This window comes from Monodon monoceros, unplaced genomic scaffold, assembly GCF_005190385.1.
Source record: "Monodon monoceros isolate NGI ecotype Baffin Bay Population unplaced genomic scaffold, NGI_Narwhal_1 Super_Scaffold_5, whole genome shotgun sequence".
Taxonomy (NCBI): domain Eukaryota; kingdom Metazoa; phylum Chordata; class Mammalia; order Artiodactyla; family Monodontidae; genus Monodon; species Monodon monoceros.
The window spans coordinates 82,792,211-82,817,414 of NW_021703782.1; the positions used below are offsets into that span (position 1 = coordinate 82,792,211).

At 39.6% G+C, this 25,204-nt stretch overlaps 1 protein-coding gene and 1 pseudogene across 1 annotated transcript in view; both read right to left on the minus strand.

The window, feature by feature from the left end:
• Positions 1-8,550: 8,550 nt before the first annotated feature.
• Positions 8,551-25,204, minus strand: part of LOC114884469 (bile acid-CoA:amino acid N-acyltransferase-like) — a 27,867-nt gene continuing 11,213 nt past the window's right edge. Inside the window, 2 exon segments of the mRNA XM_029203466.1 lie at positions 8,551-9,077; positions 9,080-9,146. Of these exon segments, the coding sequence (XP_029059299.1) occupies positions 8,551-9,077; positions 9,080-9,146 (594 nt within the window).
• LOC114883631 lies at positions 13,144-16,561 on the minus strand (annotated as a pseudogene).

Sequence of the window (25,204 nt, forward strand, 5' to 3'; positions counted from 1 at the left end):
AAATTCAACATCCATACATGATAAAAACTCTCAACAAAGTTGGTGTACAGGAAACATACCTCAACATAATAAAAGTCATTCATGACAAACCCAGTTAAAAGAAGTTAAATAAAAGTTAAAGATTTTCCTCTAAGATCAAGAATAAGATAAGTATGCCCACTCTTGCCACTTTATTTAACATAGTATTGGAAGTCCTAGTCACAGCAATCAAACAAGAAAAAGAAACAAAAGTCATCCAAATTGTAAGGGAAGAAGTAAAACTATCACTATTTGTTTGCAGACAACATGATGCTATATATAGAAAACCCTGAAGATTCCACCAAAAAACTATTAGAACTAATAGATGAATTCAGTAAAGTTGCAGTATACAAAATTAATATACAGAAATCTTTTGCATTTCTATACATTAATAGTGAACTATAAAGAAGGTAATATCAAGAAAACAATCCCATTTATGATTACATCAAAAATAATAAGATACCTAGGAATAAATTTAGCCAAAGAGGTGAAAGACCTCTACTCTGAAAACTATAAGACATTGATGAAAGAAATTGAACATTTATACAAATAAATGGAAACATATTCCATGTTCATGGATTGAAAGAATTATTATTGTTCAAATGTCCATACTATCCAAAGCAATCTACAGGTTCAAGGCAATCCCTATCAAAATACTAGTGACATTTTTCACATCTAGAAAAAATAATTCTAAAATTTGTATGGAACCACAAAAGACTCTAAATAGCCAAAACAGTTTGGAGAAAGAAGAACAAAGCTGGAGTTATCATGCTTCCCGACTTCAGACTATACTGCAAGGCTATAATAATCAAAACAGTATGGTACTGGCACAAAAAACAGACACATGGATCTTCTGTCCATTTTTTGATTGGGTTGTTTTTTTGATATTGAGCTGTATGAGCTGTTTATATATTTTGGAGACTAATCCCTTGTTGGTCACATTGTTTGCAAATATTTTCTCCCATTCTGTAGGTTGTCTTTTTGTTTTGTTTATGATTTCCTTTGCTTGGCAAAAGCTTTTAATTAGGTCCTATTTGTTTATTTTTGTTTTTATTTCCATTATCCTAGGAGACGGATCGAAAAAGATATTGCTGCAATTTATGTCAAAGAATATTCTGCCTATGTTTTCCTCTAGGAGTGTTATAGTATCTGGTCTTACATTTAGGTATTTAATTCATTTTGAGTTGTTTTGTATGGTGTAGGTTTTACATGTAGCTGTCCAGTTTTCCCAGCACCACTTATTGAAGCTGTCATTTCTCCATTGTATATTCTTCTCTCCTTTGTCATAGATTAATTGACCATATGTGCATGGGTTTATTTCAGGGCTTTCTAAAGACAGTACTCCAAAGAAGACATATAGATGGCCAAAAGGCACATGAAAAGATGCTCAACATCACTAGTTATTATAGAAATGCAAATCAAAACTACAATGAGGCACCGCCTCACACCAGCCAGAATGGCCAACATCAAAAAGTCTACAAATAATTAATGCTGGAGAGGATGTGGAGAAAAACGAACCTTCCTACACTGTTGGTGGGAATGTAAATTGGTACAGCCACAATGGATAACAGTAATGAGGTTCCTTAAAAAACTAAAAATAGAGCTACCATATGATCCTGCAATCCCACTCTTGGGCATATATCCAGAGAAAAAACATAATTCAAAAAGATACATGTACCCCCTATATTCATTGCAGCACTATTTACAATAGCCAAGACATGGAAGCAACCTAAATATCCATCAACAGATGAATGGATAAAGATATAATATATATATATATGTGTGTATATATATAAACTTAGTGTAAGATACACACACACACAAACACACACACACACACATACTGGAATATTACTCAGCCATAAAAAAGAATGAAATAATGCCATTTGCAGCAACATGCATGGACTTAGAGATTATCATACTAAGTGAAGGAAGACAAAGACAAATATTATATGATATCACTTATATGTAGAATCTAAAAAAATGATATAAATGAACTTATTTGCAAAACAGAAACAGACTCACAGACATAGAAAACAAACTTATGTTTACCAAAGAGGAGGGAGGAGGGGGGCAGGGATAAATTAGGAGTTTGGGATTAAAATATACACACTACTATATATAAAATAGAAAATGAACAATGACCTACTGTATTGCACAGGGAACTATACTCAATATCTTGTAATAACCTATAATGGAAGAGAGTATAAAAAAAGTATATATGTATGTATCACTGAATCACTCTGCACACCTGAAACTAACACAATATTGTAAATGAACTATATTTAAAGAAAGTTTTTTTTAATTTAAAAGAATAAAATAAGATATACCAAAAAAAAGGAAATAGTAGAACTAAAAAAAAGTTAAATATTTGGGGGAAAAACATAAGATGGGTTTAATAGAAGACTGGAGTTAGAAAAAAAGGGTCAGAAACTTGAGAACTCACCAATAGAAATTATCCAACCTGAAGGACAGAAAAAAAATTGAAAAGAAAACGGGTAAAAAAAGTCTTAGGGATTTCTGGGAAATATCCAGAGAAAAGTTTAAAGTGCAAGTGTTCATTCACATTCCTAGAAGAAGAAAAGAGAATAAAGCAGAGAAATTATTTGAAAAAATAATATCTGAAATTCCCCAATATTTGGGGAAAGATCTAATTCATAGATCTCAAGAAGTGAACCCCAAGCAAGACAGGTTCAGAGAAAATCACACCTAGGAGGATCATATTCTAAATACCAAAACATAGATAAACAGAAAATTTTGAAAGCAGTCAGAGAAAAATGACACATTACATGTGGATGAACAACATTCTGATGGCTAACTTCTAATCAGAAATGGAAGTAAGGTGACAAAGACAGTAGAATTACATCTTTAAAAGTAATGTCAACCCAGAATTCTTTATCTAGTGAAAATATCACTCAAGAATGAAGACACTTTCAGATGAAAGTAACTGAGAATTTATTGCCAGCAGAATTGTTAAATGAAGTTCTTCATGCAGAAGAAAAATCTTAGCAAACAGAAAGTCAAATATTCAGGCAGTAATAAAGTACACTAGAAAAATAAAAATATGGGTAAATATAAAAGACCATTTTTCTCTTTAGTTTTCTTTAAAATGCATCAGATTCCTTAAAGCAAAAATTAAAATATTGCATTGTGGGGTTTAAGGAAAAATGTTTAGTGAGCATCTGCTCAATATGATTTTATGTACACACAACCCCACCATTGCTTAAAGCTAAGAGGAGGTATGTTTCTTTTTCGTGGCATTATAACTTTGACTCTTGATTCTAGAAGTAAAACGTAAGGCTCTAGTAAATATAGAGTGGACAATATGGCAAGGATCACTTGAAATAACATACAAGTATGTTATTTCCCAAAGTATTAGAAAAAATTTGGATGAATGTTTTTCATATAATGTCATTTATATACATGTGAAATTGAAATCTAAATGACAAATACAATTTAGTTAATTTTTTAATGACAGAGCTTGATGTTTAGACTTGGGTCAAATATCAGAAACTAGGGGATAGGACTTTGAGGTAATAAATGTGTACTTTGGGGAATCTGGGTTTCTTCTGAACAGTACCTCAAGGCTAGTGCCAATCTCTGCAATAGTGAGAAAGGCTTTTTAAATTTCAGATGCTTCTAGCTCAAGCTTATACACATTAACACACCATCTCTTCTTTATTAATTTGTGATTCAGTTACCATTCCAAGATACCTCCAGGGCCAACAATATTAACTTAAAATTAATAACAAAAACAAAACATGTACCATAAACAAAACACAAATCATGAGCCAGTTTGTTTTGCCTGGGAGTTTTGCAACACATAATCTCTACCTCCTGTTTTCTAATTCACTCAGCCAGCTGCACTCTACTTTCTGTCCTATCCCAATAAAATAGCTCACCAAGAATTTTTTAATTTTCAAATCTCATGAAAGCTTTTTAGTCTTCCTCTTGAAGACTTCCTCTTGAATTTGGTTTCCTACACTGTACAGTAGTCATATCCAGCTTCTTATGACTTTCTTTCTTTAGTTTCTGTGAAATGATTCATATCTGGCATGTCTTCACCCTCTCCAATTAGCCCTCCTTAGCCCTCTCTGTAGGTTCCTATTTCTTATCCTGTCCATAAAATTTTATTGTTTTCTCAGCAATCTCTCCTTGACACTCATCCCTCCTCATACTGCATGTTCTCCCTGGGTGATTTCCTATTTAACTGCTGAGCACTTCAGATTGATATCTCCAACTCAGGCATATCTCCTGTGACCAGATTCTATCTCCCTCTGAACATAAGACAATTATCTCCAATTTAACAAATCCAAAACCAAATTCTTCACCTTCTGAGACATTCTCTTTTATATACACTTTTTATCTCAATGAATGTTGTCCATCCGGCAAGTTTCCTGAGTCAAAACCTGGGAATCACGCTACATTTCTCTTTCTTCTTCCAGCTACATCCAAATAATCCCAAAGACTTGAAAAAAACCCCGAAGATAATTATACGAATTTTCCTAACTTTCAGTTTCAATAAGAATATGGTGGCTGCTTAGTTCTACATCTTCCCTTCTCCTGAAAATCAGTAAATTACAAATGGGAAACAACAACAAAAACAAACACACTTTCAGTGACCTAAAAGACATATAAGTCTAACAAATTATGAATATTTACTCTCAGAAAGAGACAGCCCCACTAGAAGAGGGATGGCTTTGAGAAGGTTAAACTCCAGGTGAGGCAGAGAGGGAAATTTCAGAAATAGGGGGAACCCATATGCAACAACTCAGAAAGCCAATGCGGTGGACACAGTGATGCTGTGATCCTCCTACGGGAATAAAGGATTTACAATCCAGCTGCTGGAAGTACTGCTGGGAGATAAATCTTACCGTCAGTCTTCTTCAGGGATTACCTCAGCTGAATAAAGCCACCTCACTCAAGGTATACCCGGCCACAACGGGTACTTTCAAAACAACAGAAAATAACAAGTGTGGGTGAGGATGTGGAGATGTTGAAACAATTGTGCGTTGATAGTGGAAGCATACAATGATGTAGTCACAGTGGAAAACAGTATGATGGTTCCTCAAAAAATTAAACATAGAATTACAATATGATCTAGCAGTTCCATTTATATACCCAAAAGAATTGAAAAAAGGGACTCACGTATTTATACACCAACATTCATAGCAGCATTATTCACAATAGCCAAAATGTCACATGAACCCAAATGTCCACTGATGGATGAATGGATAAACAAAATTTTGGTATACATACATACAGTGGAATATTATTCAGTCTTAAAAAGGAAGCAAATTCTGACACATGGCTACAGTATAAATGAATCTTGAAGGTAAAACAAGCTGGGCACAAAAGGACACATATTGTGTGTTTCCACTTATATAAAGAGTAGTTAAATTCATAGAAACAAAAACCAGAAAGATGGTTACCAGAGATTGGGGCAGTGGGAAATGGGGACTTATTGTTTAACGGGCTTTGAGCTTCAATTAGGAAAAACTTCTGGAGATGGATAATGGTGATGGTAGCATAACAATATGAATGTACTTAAAACCACTGAATAATTCAGCATATATTCACCTAAAAATGGTTAAAGTGACAATTTTATGTTTTGTCTATTTGCCACAATAAAAAAAAAAGCCAGAATGTTCTATAAAGTTTTGTTTGTATAATTTCAAAAATTAAATAAAATTAATGTGGAATTCATTTGTTTTAACTCTAGCAACATTAATATGCCAGAACTGGGATTTTTTCTTTTACTTTGTTATATTTTTTAGACTTTATCATATAGTTTAATTTAAATCTTAAATGTTTCTGATTTTTCTAATATATAAAATGCAAAAAAGTATATATACATATATAAAGAATTTATTTGGATTGAAAATATCCACTATAATATAGAAAGATATACTAAATATCAATAAAAATCCAGGTTGTCTTTTAAAAAAAATTGCCAGGAACAATGTAATACCCAGGATAGAGCAACTAGCTTTTAAAGAAGAGATCATTTCTGTCCTAATTAAACTACTATAGGAAAAAAGGAAAACTTTTTAATTCTTTTTATGAAACACGTACAACATTGATATCATACCTGACCAAAAACATCCCACAAAAAAAGTTTGATTTTATTTATTGTTAATTAACAATACATCATGACCAACTGAGTTTTAGTCTACAAATGTAAAGATGATTCAATACTAGAAAAATAATTCATCATATTAATAGATCTACAGAGAAAACCATATATTTTTTTCTAGCAATGCTGAAAAAACACTTAAAAAATCCCAAATCTTCCTGGTTTAAAAGAAAAATACATAAAATATAAATCAAGGGTATATAGCAGGTCAAACACCAACATTCTTCCTAAAGTCCAAAACAGGAAACAAGAAAAATTAAACTGATTATACTCATTACAATAACTATTATATAGCATATTGCATATATAACTAATATATATAGCATGTAACATATATAACTAATACATAGTAAAACTCATAGGGGGTATTAGCCATTGCAATTACATGATTATTATAATTAAAGGAGTGAGGTATTCTGATTGGCCAGGTCTCGGAAATGTGAAAACTTCTGTGACTGAGAGAGGAGGGAGGCTAACAGCCCCACACATTGAATGGAATAATTTTACTCTAAACAGAGAGGGTATCAGAAAGCAGATAAAATAATAAGAGTTTAGGCAGATAAAACTGAAGTGTCCTCATGTTGCTTCTATTACTCTATTTATTGGCTCCCCATCACACCTACAAAATGATTCAAAATACTTTTGTACTGCTTCGTTTTCACCTTGATTATCCATCAATCTCCTCTACTTCGATCCACTGCAATTCAGTAGCTCAGGAATATCTGGCCTGTGACTTGCTCTTTAGAGAACATACCTCCAATTTGACCTTGGACAAAGTAATTGGCATTGCTCCATACCCATGGTCATCAGACTATGCCCTGCAAACCAAATCCAGCCTACAACCCTTTTTTCTGCTGCCCAGAACTAAGAATGTTTTTTGGTTTTTTTTGTTTTGCGGTACGTGGGCCTCTCACTGTTGTGGCCTCTCCCGTTGCGGAGCACAGGCTCCGGACGCGCAGGCTCAGCGGCCATGACTCACGGGCCCAGCCGCTCCGCAGCATGTGGGATCTTCCCGGACCGGGTCACGAGCCCCTGTCCCCTGCATCGGCAGGCGGACTCTCAACCACTCCGCCACCGGGGAAGCCCCTAAGAATGGTTTTTACATTTGTAAACACTTGGAAAAAAATAGAAAATTATTTATGAACATTGGTGTTCAAAAATAAAATTTAACTGCAACACAGACACAGTCACTCATTACATCCTAAGGATGTAATGAAACAAAATTCAGCTATTTGTAGTGAGGTAGTTGGACCTAGAGTCTGTCATACAGAGTGAGATAAGTCAGAAAGAGAAAAACAAATACTGTATGCTAACACATATATATGGAATCTGGGGTGGACAGAAATAAAAACGCAGACATAGAGAATGGACTTGAGGATATGGGGAGGGGGAAGGGTAAGCTGGGATGAAGTGAGAGAGTGGCATGGACATATATACACTACCAAATGTAAAATAGATAGCTAGTGGGAAGCAGCTGCATAGCACAGGGAGATCAGCTGGGTGCTTTGTGACCACCTAGAGGGGTGGGATAGGGAGGGTGGGAGGGAGACGCAAGAGGGAGGAGATATGGGGATATATGTATATGTATAGCTGATTCACTGTTATACAGCAGAAACTCACCATTGTAAAGCAATTATACTCCAATAAAGATGATTAAAAAAAGTGAATATACACACACACACACAAAAAGAGTAGAAAACCACAAAAAAAAATAAAGAAGAATCCGCCTGCCAATGCAGGGGACACATGTTCAAGCACTAATCCTGGAAGATCCCACATGCCACAGAGCAACTAAGCCTGTGTGCCAGAACTACTGAGCCTGTGCTATAGAGGTCGCGAGCCACAACTACTGAAGCCCACGTGCTTAGTGTCTGTGCCTGGCAGTGAGAGAAGCCACTGTAATGAGAGGCCAGCGCACCACCACAAAGAGTAGCCCCTGCTCGCCACAACTACAGAAAACCCGCGCACAGCAACGAAGACCCAATGCAGCCAAAAATAAATAAAATAAAATAAATAAATTTAAAAATAAAGAAGAAATCACTCATCAGCACCTGATTCTATTCAAGATTGTTTTACAAGCCAGGGGATTCTGTGGTTCATTTTTGGTAATTTTTTTCCCTAAGAATTGCTGTAATTGTAAACTGAAATATTTTAGAACAGGCAGAGCTCTAAGTTTATATTTCTAAAAGCATAAACGCCTCAGTTTATGATATTAGATTAAGAGGAAGCCATTTTTCCCTTTCCAAAGTCAAAGCATACCATTCGCAGTCCTCCTGCCTTCTCTTGCCATAACTTCCTTCTTACAAGAAGAGGTCAAAAGCATTGTTCCATGAAAATCAAATGGAGGCTGGTAAAGCATCCTATTGCTTCTGTATTTCCAGAAATATTTGCTCTTCTCAGAGACAACTGGTCACAACTGGAATAAGGTGTTTCCTGAGAAACTTCTGCATCTCCTTCCAAGAACGTTCTTGTGCAGCTACATGTGGGATTACCTCTCCTCCCCAGTGCATGAAGAGGTGGAGATTGGAGATCCTCCAGGCACAGCACGGTGGGGAGTAGGGGGGCTCTATCAGGTGGCCTACCCCTGGGTAAGACAGCAGGGTCCAGTCGTTCTTCCCATGTCTCCTCAGCTGTTCTGTGGCTTGCTCTGCATATACTTTGCTGTTGACATTCATATCTTCTTCTCCCACAATGAAGAGGAAATGTCCCTGGGCCTTTTCAATGGGGAGAAAAAATGTCTCACTGGCTTCAGCTCTAGTATCCTCAAAAATGTGCTGTAACTCTACTAATCCTAAGGTACTGATGGATAGTGAATGAGGAGAGAATGGCCAGAGCTGATTTATGTGACCATGATATACCTGTGGAATGTCAAGAATAAAGCTGGGCCCGTTAATAAGCGCGGCAGCTGTGACTTGCTTTAGTGAATAGCCATGGAGAGGCCAGTCTCTGCTGTTTTGGACATGGAGACTACCCCAATACCCAGGCTAAGGACCTGTAAAAAACAAAAACCCCAATTAACTACAATCCGGAGACCAGAAGGGGGAGCTCTCACACCCTGCAACAACAGCAGAACCCAAAAGGTAGAAAGACTGCTCTTCTTTCCAGGCAAGAACTCAGCCAGTGAAAAGCCTTGGGCTCTTTGTTTACCGTAAGCCCTCCCATCTTCCTTTTCCCCTCCAGAAAATCCTTCTCCTTCCCTTGCTGTGCAGGGACTTGCACATGCTTCACCATGGTTTCAGACCCCAAATTGCAATCTCAGCCGATCCTGAATAACTCCATCTTTGCTGGAGAAATATCTGGCATTCTATTTGTTTTAGGGCAACATTTGGTGGCTCACACAAGGACCAGAGGAGACCCCCAAAGGTTCTAGGGCTGGCGAGCAAAGAGTTGCAGTATCCATGGTTGAGCCCTTTATTGCTCACTGCTTCTCTTGCTGACCCTGGAGTTTGAGGGTACATCTTTCTCCTGGATTCGAGCCCTTGTGGTCTGTAGAATAAGAATGTGGTCTGCCATATCAGTAAACAAAAGATGTTGTGGCCATCAAGCCATCAGTCATTTACAGCCGCACCTGCCCACCCCCAACCCCCCCACGGAGAGCCCTGAAGAAACTTGGGATGGAAACAAAGAGGATGCTGGCTTTCGATAGCTGAGGTGCATATCAAAGGAATGATTTCAGTGAGCCCAGACTCTTGCATCTTCCTGTACATAGAAAAGCACTAAATTCATTAACTTGAGATGTCTGGTTTTATTTAATTAATAGTAATCTTTTGATGTACCAGGTTTTTGTTGCAAAACTCCTACATATCCTGGCTTCTCCCTTACCTCTTCAGAGCAGTCCCTCAGAGCTGAGAGACTGTTCCTGGGCTTAAGCCCTCAGTTTGTCTGTCACAAAAACATAATTCTCAAATTTGAGGTTGTGCTTTTCTTTTTTCTTATTTTCATTTTTTTTTTTTTCAGTTGACACCTCTTTGCATTTGAAGCTCTTCAGGCTGTGTGCGGGATCTATTTTAAAGTTTCATTGTTTCTGGTTAAAGCCTTGCTCTGTATGCAAGTACTCTTTTGACACTTCAATCTGATTCTGAGATCAGACAGTTTCAACTGAAATTGGCTGAGAAGCTGTCAGCTGAGTTCCTTCAGGTACAGGGGCTGTTTCACTGAAACTCAGTCAGTTCAGCCATCAGCCCTTCCTTTGGAATAGGAGCTGTTCCATGGGAACTAGCTGAGAAGCCTTTGGCCTAGCTCCTCCAGGACCAAGCTGTTCCCTTAGAACTGGCTGGTATTAGGCCTGCAGACACTGTGAATGCAAGCTGTTTAAATTGAGCTGTAAATTGTTTAAGCTGTTGGAAAATTATTCTTTTACTCTAGAGAAAAATCTCTGAGAAAAGGGATCCCAGTTATATAAATATTTTGAGGGCACACCCCCTCCCCCGCACTGAGACTCTAGCCAATTTTATATTTAAAAACCTTGGTTCTTCCTCATGCACATTTCTAATTAAATGGACTGACCTGACCACAGGCAATTTAGAATATCAATGGCCATTATGGGTAATTTTGAAATCCCTGAACTTAATTTTCTTAAAACCAAATTGGATTACAAGAGCTCAAAAATCTTCAGAACTGAATGGGATGTCTATTCTGACTGGTATTTTGAGGTGATGGAATAAAATTTACGTTTTGAGTCCAGACAAGAAAATTTAAGCATAACATAGTCCCTGTCTGTATTGGGCCCTCCCTATGTGCAATGTGCACCTGATTATACATTAACCAAATTGCCTCAAAGCAGGAATGCCTGCTTGACCATAAAGATCAACATTTTCCCTTCTTCATACACCAGCAATGTAACTCCTTAAAAGACAACATTCTTTTTTTTTTTTTAATTTTTTAACATCTTTATTGGAGTATAATTGCTTTACAATGGTGTGTTAGTTTCTGCTTTATAACAAAGTGAATCAGCTATACATGTACATATGTCCCCATATCTCCTCCCTCTTGCGTCTCCCTCCCAACCTCCCTGTCCCACCCCTTTAGGTGGTCACAAAGCACAGAGCTGGTCTTCCCATGTGATGCAGCTGCTTCCCACTAGCTATCTATTTTACATTTAGTAGTATATATAAGTCCATGCCACTCTCTCACTTCGTCCCAGCTTACCTTCCCCCTCCCCATATCCTCAAGTCCATTCTCTATGTCTGAGTCTTTATTTCTGTCCACCCCTAGGTTCTTCAAAACCACTTTTTTTTTTTTTAGATTCCATATATATGCGTTAGCATACAGTATTTGTTTTTCTCTTTATGACTTATCTCACTCTGCATGACAGACTCTAGGTCCATCCACCTAATGAGGTGAATATAGCTGAATTTTGTTTCTTTTTATGGCTGAGTAATATTCCATTGTATATATGTGACATATCTTCTTTATCCATTCATCTGTTGATGGACACTTAGGTTGCTTCCATGTCCTGGCTATTGTAAATAGCACTGCAATGAACATTGTGGTACATGACTCTTTGAATTACAGTTTTCTCAGGGTATATGCCCAGTAGTGGGATTGCTGGGTCATATAGTAGTTCTATTTGTAGTTTTTGAAGGAACCTGCATACTGCTCTCCACAGTGGCTGTATCAATTTACATTCCCACCAACAGTGCAAGAGGGTTCCCTTTTCTCCACACCCTCTCCAGCATTTATTGTTTCTAGATTTTTTGATGATGGACATTCTACTGGTGTGAGGTGATACCCCATTGTAGTTTTGATTTGCATTTCTCTAATGATTAGTGATGTTGAGCATCCTTTCATGTGTTTGTTGGCAATCAGTATATCTTCTTTGGAGAAATGTCTATTTAGGTCTTCTACCCATTTTTGGATTGGGTTGTTTGGTTTCTTGATATTGAGCTTCATGAACTGCTTGTAAATTTTGGAGATTAATCCTTTGTCACTTGCTTCATTTGCAAATATTTCCTCCCATTCTGAGGGTTCTTTTCATCTTGTTTATGGTTTCCTTTGCTGTGCAAAAGCTTTTAAGATTCATTAGGTCCCATTTATTTTTGTTTCTATTTCCATTTCTCTAAGAGGTGGGTCAAAAAGGATCTTGCTGTGATTTATGTCAAAGAGTGTTCTGACTATGTTTTCCTCTAAGAGTTTTATAGTGTTTGGCCTTACATTTAGGTCTTTAATCCATTTTGAGTTTATTTTTGTGTATGGTGTTAGGGAGTGTTCAAATTTCATACTTTTACATGTACCTGTCTGGTTTTAGCAGCACCACTTATTGAAGAGGCTGTCTTTTCTGCACTGTATATTCTTGCCTCCTTTATCAAAGATAAGGTGACCATATGTGCATGGGTTTATCTCTGGGCTTTCTATCCTGTTCCATTGATCTATATTTCTGTTTTTGTGCCAGTACCATACTGTCTTGATTACTGTAGCTTTGTAGTATAGTCTGAAGTCAGGGAGCCTTATTCCTCCAGCTCCATTTTTTGTTCTCAGGATTGCTTTGGCTATTCGGGGTCTTTTGTGTTTCCATACAAACTGTGAAATTTTTTGTTCTAGTTCTGTGAAAAATGCCAGTGGTAGTTTGATAGGGATTGCATTGAATCTGTAGATTGTTTTGGGTAGTACAGTCATTTTCACAATGTTGATTCTTCCAATCCAAGAACATGGTATATCTCTCCATCTGTTTGTATCATCTTTAATTTCTTTCATCAGTGTCTTATAATTTTCTGCATACAGGTCTTTTGTCTCCTTAGGTAGGTTTATTCCTAGGTATTTTATTGTTTTTGTTGCAGTGGTAAATGGGAGTGTTTTCTTAATTTCACTTTCAGATTTTTCATCATTAGTGTATAGGAATGCTAGAGATTTCTGTGCATTAATTTTGTATCCTGCAACTTTACCAAATTCATTGATTAGCTCTAGTAGTTTTCTGGTAGAATCTTTAGGATTCTCTATGAATAGTGTCATGTCATCTGCAAACAGTGACAGCTTTACTTCTTTTTTTCCGATTTGGATTCCCTTATTTCTTTTTCTTCTCTGATTGCTGTGGCTAAAACTTCCAAAACTATGTTGAATAATAGTGGTGAGAGTGGGCAACCTTGTCTTGTTTCTGATCTTAGTGGAAATGGTGTCAGTTTTTGGACTATATATCTTTGGTGAATTTTACATAAAACATCAGTGTGCCATTTTGATGTATGATCCTTTGTTTTGAGAATGTATATAACTGTGCCTTTGACTTCTAAATAAGTGGAACAGTCCTCAAAAGGAATAGTCCTTTTCCTTTCTGAAAGACTGTCCCCTGGGTTAAAATCCTCAGGTTGGCTTGAATAAAGTTCTCTATTTCTCCTTAAGATCAACTGTTGATTAATTTTTCATCCATAGTGACTTCCTAACATTATCAGGAGTCTACAATTGCCTCTCTGCAAAATAAGATTTTAAGATTAACTGAGGCAAATGAATGATTTAAAAAGATAAAATGGCTCCTGAAGCCTCAAACTCTTCTTTGGCTTCTTCATCTCAGCCTTTGCCTCTGATGCCGTCTTGTCTCCCTCCCTCACTCATGCCCAGAATCTGCCCCAGGCACCATTTTCCTCCTTCCCTTCAAAGCCACCTACACCTCCTCTATACCCTCAATTTATTCATATGAATTCTCTTACCAAATACCCCTTTTCTCTGAAACTCTCCCCATACCCTTTTTCTCTGAACTTATCAGAGCCAGTCCCTTTAAAACTAAGCCTTCTGAGGATGCAAAGCCTTATTTTTTATATTTCCTGAACTAAAGCTGAACTGTGAGCCATAGTCAAAGGTTTTCCCAAAGTAACCAAAGATCCTCACAGGTTTGGTAAGTAATTTAATATAGTCATTCAAACTTATGAACCTGGTTTTTCTAACGTATATCTACTAGTTCATATGCTTGTCGGTGAACGCCAGGCCCAGCATTAGATGAAAACTCCTAATTGGGAAAATCCTAAGTTCCCTCTGATGGAGAAAATTTTCACACATTGAGGTATGGAGAAGTCATCTCGGCTTATACATTGTTCAGCTTGAACTTTGTGTGAACTAAAACAGCCTGTCAAACACACACAACACATCTGCTTTTTTTTTTTTTCAATTTAAGAAAATGTAATGGGATGTGGAGAATATAGTAGTAGTTGGAGGGGGGAGGGCTGCTAGCCTGCCCTTTTTACAATGTGTACAACTGCATTAAGATTTTATAACAAGAGTGGCATTTATGCTTCTTAAAACTACCTTCTATAGTGGAGTATAATACAGAAAAAAAGACACTTCAACAAGAGAAATATGGAATGAATCATAAATCCACTTGATGACAAAGGAAATCAAAATGCTTAAGGAAAACACAACTACATCAAATACTACCATGCACTAAAATTAATCTGACAAACTATGTACACTTCTAGTAATTTTTTTCAAACAATGGTAAAAGATGTGAAACTCTAATTCAATAGGAACAGATCAATCTCTATTTTGCCTGAGTTTCAAACTTTCTGACAGCATCAATTATTCCACTATATTAGAAACAGCAAGCAGTCTTACGTACTGCATCCATACATCATGGACTTTCTTGCAATAAAATGTTTTTGTGTTTTTAACTTATCGTAAACAAACTCACAATCAGGAGGGGAAAAAAAACAACACTTTTTCCAACTCCCACGTTCTGAATGGGGTTTTAGATAAAGAATCAATGTTTGCCAAAGAGAACAAGAATCTCTGTAAGCATTAAAGCTTCGATGATATAGAAGCCCTTTGTATACATCCCAGTTTTTATCACCAGGTTATTTTACTTTAGATGACCTACACTATGGCTCAGAAATATGTTAACTTTTAACAGGACTCATGACCTAACTCACTAATTACTTCTATCTGTTTAGTCACTTGTACAATCCATGTTTTCATCTTGGCTTCAACCAAGTCTTATAATTTTGTTGTTTTATTTTTACAGCAGTATTGAATGTCCTATAAGTACCTCTCCCGGTTCTATCTGGAAGCCTGTATTAGAGAACAAGCAACAACAAACTTACTGACTACATACCCCAGGCTTCTCCAATAATACTTAAACCCCTCAGCCAAGAATGTCTTTTTATGGCAGGTCTGGCCTGGGGAGATGGTGATGGACCTGTTCTCTAACAGTCCTATCAAAGCAAGGCCCTAAGGGACAAAAGACATAAGGAAAGTCAAGTTAATTATTCTTACATCTGTCCACTCCCTCTTGGGTCATCAACGCTCAGGTTCTACAGGCACACTCAATAACCTAAGGTGTCAAAGGGAGTTCCCATGAGAACTAGCCCAACAGTTATCTGCCTTACTTGCCCATAACTGACTAGGCTCTCCAGGTAATTATAAATGCAATAGTATTCTTAAGACACAAGAACTTCCTCTTTGACTCAGAAGAGTAAGGAAACATGTACAATATAAGTGTGTAAAGCAATAAATTCTAATCAATGTTGCAAAAAATGCTGTTATTGTAACACCAATCAGCTCAAACTAACTTTCTTAAAACATTTTTTTTAGGATAGGCTGGCTAACATTCAAAAATTGCCTATGTAAGTTCTTAGCTTACATTCTATTTAAACATTTCTAGAGCAAGTAGTAACTAGAATAGACAAAAAACAGACAATATATCTGGACCTAAACCTAAATGTGAAATTGGGTCCACAGGCACACTCTTAACCATTTTTCCAAAGAAATATGTTTAAACGGCTTTACCATGCAGAGCTATGGCTTCCCGGAAGGGTTGCAAATCAGTCTCTACAGATGAGCTAGTTTCCGTTGAAGTAGCTCGGTTAGGGGACACTACAGTCAGTCTTGGGGGAGCTCTAGAGTTTCGCGGTGGAGGAAATTTTCCACACAGGAAGCTGATCAAATCTTCTCTACGAATAGTTCTTCTGCGCTTTTTAACCCAAGCCAACACATCTTTATTGCGTCGCTGATAGCCAATCTGAATTCCAGTATCAAAACTTCGCTGATGGGTATCCACGCTTTCTTTGTAAAGGTTGGTAACGGCAGTGGCTGCATTTTGGAAGGGAACCCAAAGAGAAAGTCCTGGCTGCTGACACATTCGGTCTTTGTAGAGCTGGGCCACGGCGGTGGCCGAGTTCTGGAAGAGGTGCCACAGCTTCTGCTGCTTGTGCTCGGGCTGTGCGGCGGCCGCCGCCTCCTCCTGCAGCTCAGGGGGCAACTGCTCGTCCTGCTCGGCCTCGGCCAGGCACTGCCGCTCCCACTTGGAGAACCAGTGCTCGGGCCCGTGCTCCTGGATCTCGGCCTCGCCCTCCTCCTTCCGCTCCTCCATCCTCCGTGGCCTCCAGCGGCCTCGCAGCCGCCGCGGCCGCGTCCTGCTCAGGCGGGGCCCCCGCGGGAGCGTCGTCGTCGAGCGGCCCGGCGGCGGGGCCCAGCGGCCTGCGGCGGCTCCTCGCGGCGGGCCAGGCCTCCTGCACCCCGACGGCCTGCGAGCCCCGCCCCGCGGCCCCGCGCTGCCCGGGACGACCCCCGACCCGGTCCTCCCCACCCCCGGCCCCTGCCGAAGTGCGCGGCGGACTGGATGAACATCGCCGCCTCTCGCCTCGCCGGCCTGAGCACGTCTACCGCTCCGCCATGGCGCCGCGGCCTCCCTAGGGCCACCGCCGACAGCTCCGCGTAGCCCTGCTGGCGCCGCCGAGCCTACCCCGAACACTGAGAAACGTAGTCGTCGCTGACGCCGTCGTCGACGCCTCTGCGGTTGCTGGTCCCCGCCCACATGCTGACGGGGAAGCACCGCCCACTCGGCCCTGGCTCCCCTGCACGGTTGGGGCACGCCGGATCCGAGGGCTTCTATTGGTCCAATCCGACCGGTTCCGCTTGCCGGCCTCTAAACGCAGCGCCGTGATTGGCTCATCGGCGTGTCCGCCTGACGTAACCAAGGGGAAGGAGGGGGAGGAGCTGACAGTGGTTGCATCCGAGCCAACCTAAGGCGGCGGGGGGAGGGGGGGTGAGCACAACACATCTGCTTTAACCATTAAAGAATGTCTGTTTTGAAGATAAGGATAAAAAAACTCCCTTCTTATGACATCCATATTAACACGCCCTCAAAGAAAAGGTTCACTTCCCAGATACCAGGGTCCTGTTGTCTCACTCTCTATATACTAAACCTGTCTCTTTTGGACACTTGAAGAATATACCCCTGTCGTGTTTGATGTATGTTCTTTGCTCTGATAAGGTACATGACTATGCTAAAAACCGTGCTTCAACTGAGCAGTTTCTTAGAGTTATCTGAGAGGCTGTCTCCTGGGCTACAGTCCTCAGTTTGGCAAATAAAACTCTTTTCTATTCCTATTACAGATTGTTATTGATTATTTCCATCAACACCTAAGAGTAAAACACGGAGACCAACCTGCTAACTTACATATGATCAAGCTTGGGCAATTGCTAGGTGACTTTTTCAAAACCTGTTGATTGGAACAAAATTCAGCCTTTTACATGAAAACCTGATGAATCTGCTCATGACTATTACAATCGACTTCAGATTATTTTTAAAGAAAATTCTGATCTTCTTTTAGAGGTTGATTCCACTCAGATAGCGTTAAACTTTATATTTATTAATGGGCTGAACCAGGACCATTCCCTTCTAGTAAAAAGAACCAGGATGGGATGGGAAACTAGAGTTTTCCACTCCAGAGTCTAGTGAATCTGGCAAACCAGCTGTCTCTCACTCTAAATGAGTCACCTCAATGAAAAACCACTGAAATTCTTAATCTTCAACTCCAGCAAATGAAGGTTCCTGAATGAAACCAAAACCCTCCCAGTTTGCCACAAAGAGCTATTGTCACAAAGAGCCAGGATGTCAGAAAAAAGACTGTTACAAATTTAAGCATTTTAGGCACCTTCTGCCCTCTAACCAGTCTTTCCAATGTCCTCTGAATTCTCAACAATGGGGCTCGGGGGGACTACAGGGGCTCTTCCTAATCTTCCCACTTAATAGAATTGGAGAAACATTTCTCCAGATTGGGGATGAATGTCTTCCAGTCCTAACTGACAATGGAACCACAATCTTGGTACTCAGTGCCACTACTACAAAGCAGTCCCTGCCTTGGAGTACTAAAACAGTTCAAACAGTGGGATCTCTAATGAACCCCAAGAGCTTCCTATCTCTGAACCTATTCCCTTTTGTTTAGGCCCTTTGAGAGATACACACCCTTTTCTCCTTAGTTGCTCTGCCCTTATCCATTTATTAGGTCAAGACTTCTTAAAGAAGTATGCATGGCAGAGTTTCTTTATCCCAAAGGGGGGAAATAATTCTAGATTTGACAATAGTCATCAAAGTAACCAATCATGTAAATTAAATCACCCTTTGACATCTTTAATTGCTTCAGCTCTGACAGTCCTAGAGCTGATTCTGAAAACTCTGATTATTTGTCCCTATTGAATCAGCTACCACCCTCCTACGGACAAAATCTCCACCTGATATTGGCAAAATTTACAGCATGCCTCCCATCACGATTCAGATAAGTCCCTCAAAACCTCTTCCTAGAATTAATCAATACCCTATAAATAAAGAAACCCTTCAAGGCATGAAGCCCATAATAGAAGATTACAGGTCTCAAGACACCATTATCCCTGTACTAATCTTTCTAATACTTCTATTTAACCTGTGAGAAAACCTAAGGACCCAGGATGGAGGTTCATCCAGTACCTCCAAGTAATAAACAACACTGTTATCCCTCGACCCCCTGTTGTTCCTAACCCTCATATGTTACTAACATCCATTCTCACTGGAAGTGAATTCTTTACTGTAATTGATTTATGCAGTGCATTCTCTAGTATTCCAGTTGACCAAGCCAGCCAATAACTTTTGCCTTCACTTGGGAAGAAAAACAATTCACTTGGACACTAATGCCTCAGGTTTAACTGATTCCTTATTTCTCAAATCCTGAAGGCTGATCTGGATGATATAAATTACCCTAGAGGTTCTATTTTGTTGCAATATGTGGATGATTTGTTTCTTTGTTCTACTTCTCAAGCCTCCTCATAGGAAGACAGCATCCACTTGCTAAAGCTTTTAGCCTCAAAGGGACATAAAATTACCAAAGAAAAAGTGCAGTTTGTCCAAACCCAGGTTTAGGGCATCTGATATCAGAACAAGAACTACACCTATATCCAGGTAAACTTTATAGTGTCCTAAGTTTCCCAAAACCCCAAACTAAACACTATCTGTGACTATTTCTTGGGTTAGTTGGTTATGCTGAAATGAGATCCCAAATTTCTCGCTTATGGCCAAACCTCTGTATGTTTTATTCAAGAATAACAACCCCAGCGAAATTTAATGGGAAAAATCAGATGGCGTAGCTTTTAAGGCCTTAAAGGAGAGTTTGAAGAACCCACCTGCCCTGGGGCATCCCAATTATCAGATTCCCTTTTTCCTTTTTGTATATGAAAAAGGAAATATCCTTGGGGTACTCATCCCATAACACAGGGAACACCATTGACCCATAGGGTATTATAGCCAGCAACTGGACCCTGTAATATGGGGATACCTGCCTTGCCTTAGAGTCATTAGGCCCCAGCTCTTTCAGTTAAAACCACTGAGAGAGACAGGAGAAGATGGCAGAAGAGTAGGACATGGAGATCACCTTCCTCCCCACAGATACATCAGAAATACATCTACACGTGGAACAGCTCCTACAGAACACCTACTGAACGCTGGCAGAAGACCTCAGACCTCCCAAAAGACAAGAAACTCCCCGCGTACCTGGGTAGGGCAAAAGAAAAAACAGAAAAAAGAATAGGGACGGGACCTGCACCAGTGGGAGGGAGCTGTGAAGGAGGAAAGGTTTCCACACACTAGAAGCCCCTTCGCAGGCGGAGACTGCGGGGGACGGAGGGGGTAAGCTTCAGAGCCACGGAGGAGAGCGCAGCAACAGGGGTGCGGAGGGCCAAGCGGAGAGATTCCTGCACAGAAGATCGGTGCCGACCAGCCCTCACCAGCCCGAGAAGCTAGTCTGCTCACCTGCCAGGACGGGCGGCGGCTGGAAGCTGAGGCTCGGGCTTTGGAGCTTGGATCCCAGGGAGAGGACTAAGGTTGGCGGCGTGAACACAGACTGAAGGGGGCTAGTGCGCCACGGCTAGCCGGGAGAGAGTCCGGGAAAGAGTCTGGACCTGACAAAGAGACAATACACTTTTTCCTGCCTCTTTGTTTCCCGGTGTGCGAGGAGAGGGGATTAAGAGCGCTGCTTAAAGGAGCTCCAGAGACAGGCGCGAGCCGCGGCTATCAGCGTGGACCCCAGAGACGGGCATGAGACGATAAGGCTGCTGCAGCAGCCACCAAGAAGCCTGTGTGCGAGCACAGGTCATTATCCCCACCTCCCCTCCCGGGAGCCTGTGCAGCCCGCCACTGCCAGGGTCCTGGGATCCAGGGACAACTTCTCTGGGAGAACGCATGGTGCGCCTCAGGCTGGTGCAACAGCACACTGGCTTCTGCCGCCGCAGGCTCGCCCCGCATCCGTACCCCTCCCTCCCCCCGGCCTGAGTGAGCCAGAGCCCCCGAATCAGCAGCTCCTTTAACCCTGTCCTGTCTGAGCGAAGAACAGACGCCCTCAGGCGACCTACACACAGAGGCGGGGCCAAATCCAAAGCTGAACCCCGGCAGGTGTTCGAACAGAGAAGAGAAAGGGAAATTTCTCCCAGCAGCCTCAGAAGCAGTGGATTAAAACTCCACAGTCAACTTGATGTACCCTGCATCTGTGGAATACCTGAATAGCCAACAAATCATCCCAAATTGAGGAGGTGGACTTTGGGAGCAAGGTATATTATTTTTTCCCCTTTTCCTCTTTTTGTGAGTGTATATGTGCATGGTTCTCTGCGATATTTTGTCTGTATAGCTTTGCTTTCACCATTTGTCCTAGGGTATTGTCCGTCCATATTTTTTTTCTTTACTTTGAAAAATTTTTTCCTTAATAATTGTTTTTTATTTTAATAACTTTATTTTATTTTATCTTACTTTATTTTAGTTTATCCTCTTTCTTTCTTCCTTTCTTTCTATTTTTTCTCCCTTTTATTCTGAGCCGTGTGGAGGACAGTCTCTTGGTGCTCCAGCCAGGCGTCAGGGCTGTGCCACTGAGGTGGGAGAGCCAAACGCAGGACACTGGTCCAGAAGAGACCTCCCAGCTCCATGTAATATCAAACAGCAAAAATCTCCCAGAGATCTCCATCTCAACACCAACACCCAGCTTCACTCAACGACCAGCAAGCTCCAGTGCTGGACACCCTATGCCAAACAACTAGCAAGACAGGAACACATCCCCATCCATTAGCAGAGAGGCTGCCTAAAATCACAGTAAGGCCAGACACCCCAAAACACACCACCAGACGTGGACCTACCCACTAGAAAAACAAGATCCAGCCTCATCCACCAGAACACAGGCACTAGTCCCCTCCACCAGGAAACCTACACAACTCACTGAACCAACCTTAGCCACTGAGGACAGACACCAAAAACAACGGGAACTATGAACCTGGAGCCTGCGAAAAGGAGACCCCAAACACAGTAAGATAAGCAAAATGAAAAGACAGAAGAACACACAGCAGATGAAGGAGCACGGTAAAAACCCACCACACCTAAAAAATGAAGAGGAAACAGGCAGTCTACCTGAAAAAGAATTCAGAATAATGATAGTAAAGATGATCCAAAATCTTGGAAATAGAATAGAAAAATGCAAGAAACATTTAACAAGGACCTAGAAGAACTAAAGAGGAAACAAGCAATGATGAACAACACAATAAATGAAATTAAAAATACTCTAGATGGGATCAATAGCAGAATAACTGAGGCAGAAGAACAGATAAGTGACCTGGAAGATAAAATAGTGGAAATAACTACTGCAGAGCAGAATAAAGAAAAAAGAATGAAAAGAACTGAGGACAGTCTCAGAGACCTCTGGGACAATTAAACGCACCAACATTCAAATTATAGGGGTCCCATAAGAAGAAGAGAAAAAGAAAGGGACTGAGAAAATATTTGAAGAGATTATAGTTGAAAATTTCCCTAAAATGTGAAAGGAAATAGTCACTCAACTCCAGGAAGCACAGAGAGTCCCATACAGGATAAATCCAAGGAGAAACATGCCAAGACACATATTAATCAAACTATCAAAAATTATATACAAAGAAAACATATTAAAAGCAGCAAGGGAAAAACAACAAATAACACACAAGGGAATCCCCATAAGGTTAACAGCTGATCCTTCAGCAGAAACTCTGCAAGCCAGAAGGGAGGGCAGGACATATTTAAAGTGATGAAGGAGAAAAACCTACAACCAAGATTACTCTACCCAGCAAGGATCTCATTCAGGTTTGATGGAGAAATTCAAACCATTACAGACAAGCAAAAGCTGAGAGAGTTCAGCACCACCAAACTTGCTTTACAACAAATGGTAAAGGAACTTCTCTAGGCAAGAAACACAAGAGAAGGAAAAGACCTACAATAAAAAGCCCAAAACAATTAAGAAAATGGGAATAGGAACATACATATCGATAATTACCTTAAATGTAAATGGATTAAATGCTCCCACCAAAAGACACAGACTGGCTGAATGGATACAAAAACAAGACCCGTATATATGCTGTCTATAAGAGACCCACTTCAGACCTAGGGACACATACAGACTGAAAGTGAGGGGATGGAAAAAGATATTCCATGCAAAAGGAAAACAAAAGAAAGCTGGAGTAGCAATTCTCATATCAGACAAAATAGACTTTAAAGTAAAGACTATTACAAGAGACAAAGAAGGATACTACATAATGATCAAGGGATCAATCCAAGAAGAAGAGAGAACAACTGTAAATATTTATGCACCCAACATAGGAGCACATCAATACATAAGGCAAATACTAACAGCCATAAAAGGGGAAATCGACAGTAACACATTCATAGTAGGGGACTTTAACACTCCACTTTCACCAATGGACAGATCATCCAAAATGAAAATAAATAAGGCAACACAAGCTTTAAATGATACATTAAACAAGATGGACTTAATTGATATTTATAGGACATTCCATCCAAAAAACAACAGAACACACATTTTTCTCAAGTGCTCATGGAACATTCTCCAGGATAGATCATATCTTGGGTCACAAATCAAGCCTTGGTAAATTTAAGAAATTTGAAATCTTATCAAGTATCTTTTTCGACCACAAAGCTATGAGACTAGAAATCAATTACAGGAAAAAATCTGTAAAAAATACAAACACATGGAGGCTAAACAATACACTGCTTAATAACGAAGTGATCACTGAAGAAATCAAAGAGGAAATCAAAAAATTCCTAGAAACAAATGACAATGGATACATGACGACCCAAAACCTATGGGATGCAGCAAAAGCAGTTCTAAGAGGGATGTTTATAGCAATACAATCCTACCTTAAAAAACAGGAAACATCTCAAATAAACAAACTAACCTTGCACCTAAGCAATTAGAGAAAGAAGAACAAAAAAACCCCAAAGTTAGCAGAAGGAAAGAAATCATAAAGATCAGATCAGAAATAAATGAAAAAGAAATGAAGGAAACAATAGCAAAGATCAATAAAACTAAAAGCTGGTTCTTTGAGAAGATAAACAAAATTGATAAACCATTAGCCAGACTCATGAAGAAAAAAAGGAAGAAGACTCAAATCAATAGAATTAGAAATAAAAAGGGAGAAGTAACAACTGACACTGCAGAAATACAAAGGATCATGAGAGATTACTACAAGCAACTCTATGCCAATAAAATGGACTACCTGGAAGAAACAGACAAATTCTTAGAAATGCACAACCTGCCGAGACTGAACCAGGAAGAAATAGAAAATATGAACAGACCAATCACAAGCACTCAAACTGAAACTGTGATTAAAAATCTTCCAACAAACAAAATCCCAGGACCAGATGGCTTCACAGACGAATTCTACCAAACACTTAGAGAAGAGCTAACACCTATCCTTCTCAAACTCTTCCAAAATATAGCAGAGGGAGGAACACTCCCAAACTCATTCTACGAGGCCACCATCACCCTGATACCAAAACCAGACAAAGATGTCACAAAGAAAGAAAACTACAGGCCAATATCACTGATGAACATAGATGCAAAAATCCTCAACAAAATACTAGCAAACAGAATCCAACAGCACATTAAAAGGATCATACATCATGATCAAGTGGGGTTTATGCCAGGAATGCAAGGATTCTTCAATATACGCAAATCAAGCAATGTGATACACCATATTAACAATTTGGAGAAAAACCATATGATCATCTCAATAGATGCAGAGAAAGCTTTCGACAAAATTCAACACCAATTTATGATGAAAAACATCCAGAAAGCAGGCATAGAGGGAACTTTCCTCAACATAATAAAGGCCATATATAACAAACCCAGAGCCAACATCGTCCTCAATGGTGAATAACTGAAACCATTTCCACTAAGGTCAGGAAGAACACAAGGTTGCCCACTCTCACCACTATTATTCAACATAGTTTTTGAAGTTTTAGCCACAGCAATCAGAGAAGAAAAAGAAATAAAAGGAATCCAAATCAGAAAAGAAGTAAAGCTGTCACTGTTTGCACATGACATGATACTATACATAGAGAATCCTAAAGATGCTACCAGAAAACTACTAGAGCTAATCAATGAATTTGATAAAGTAGCAGGATACAAAATTAATGCAGAAATCTCTGGCATTCCTTTACACTAGTGATGAAAAATCTGAAAGTGAAATTAAGAAAACACTCCCATTTACCACTGCAACAAAAACAATAAAATATGTAGGAATAAACCTACCTAAAGAGACAAAAGACCTGTATGCAGAAAATTATAAGACACTGATGAAAGAAATTAAAGATGATACAAACAGATGGAGAGATATACCATGTTCTTGGATTGGAAGAATCTACATTGTGAAAATGACTCTACTACCCAAAGCAATCTACAGATTCAATGCGATCCCTATCAAACTACCACTGGCATTTTTCACAGAACTAGAACAAAAAATTTCACAATTTGTATGGAAACACAAAAGACCCCGAATAGCCAAAGCAATCCTGAG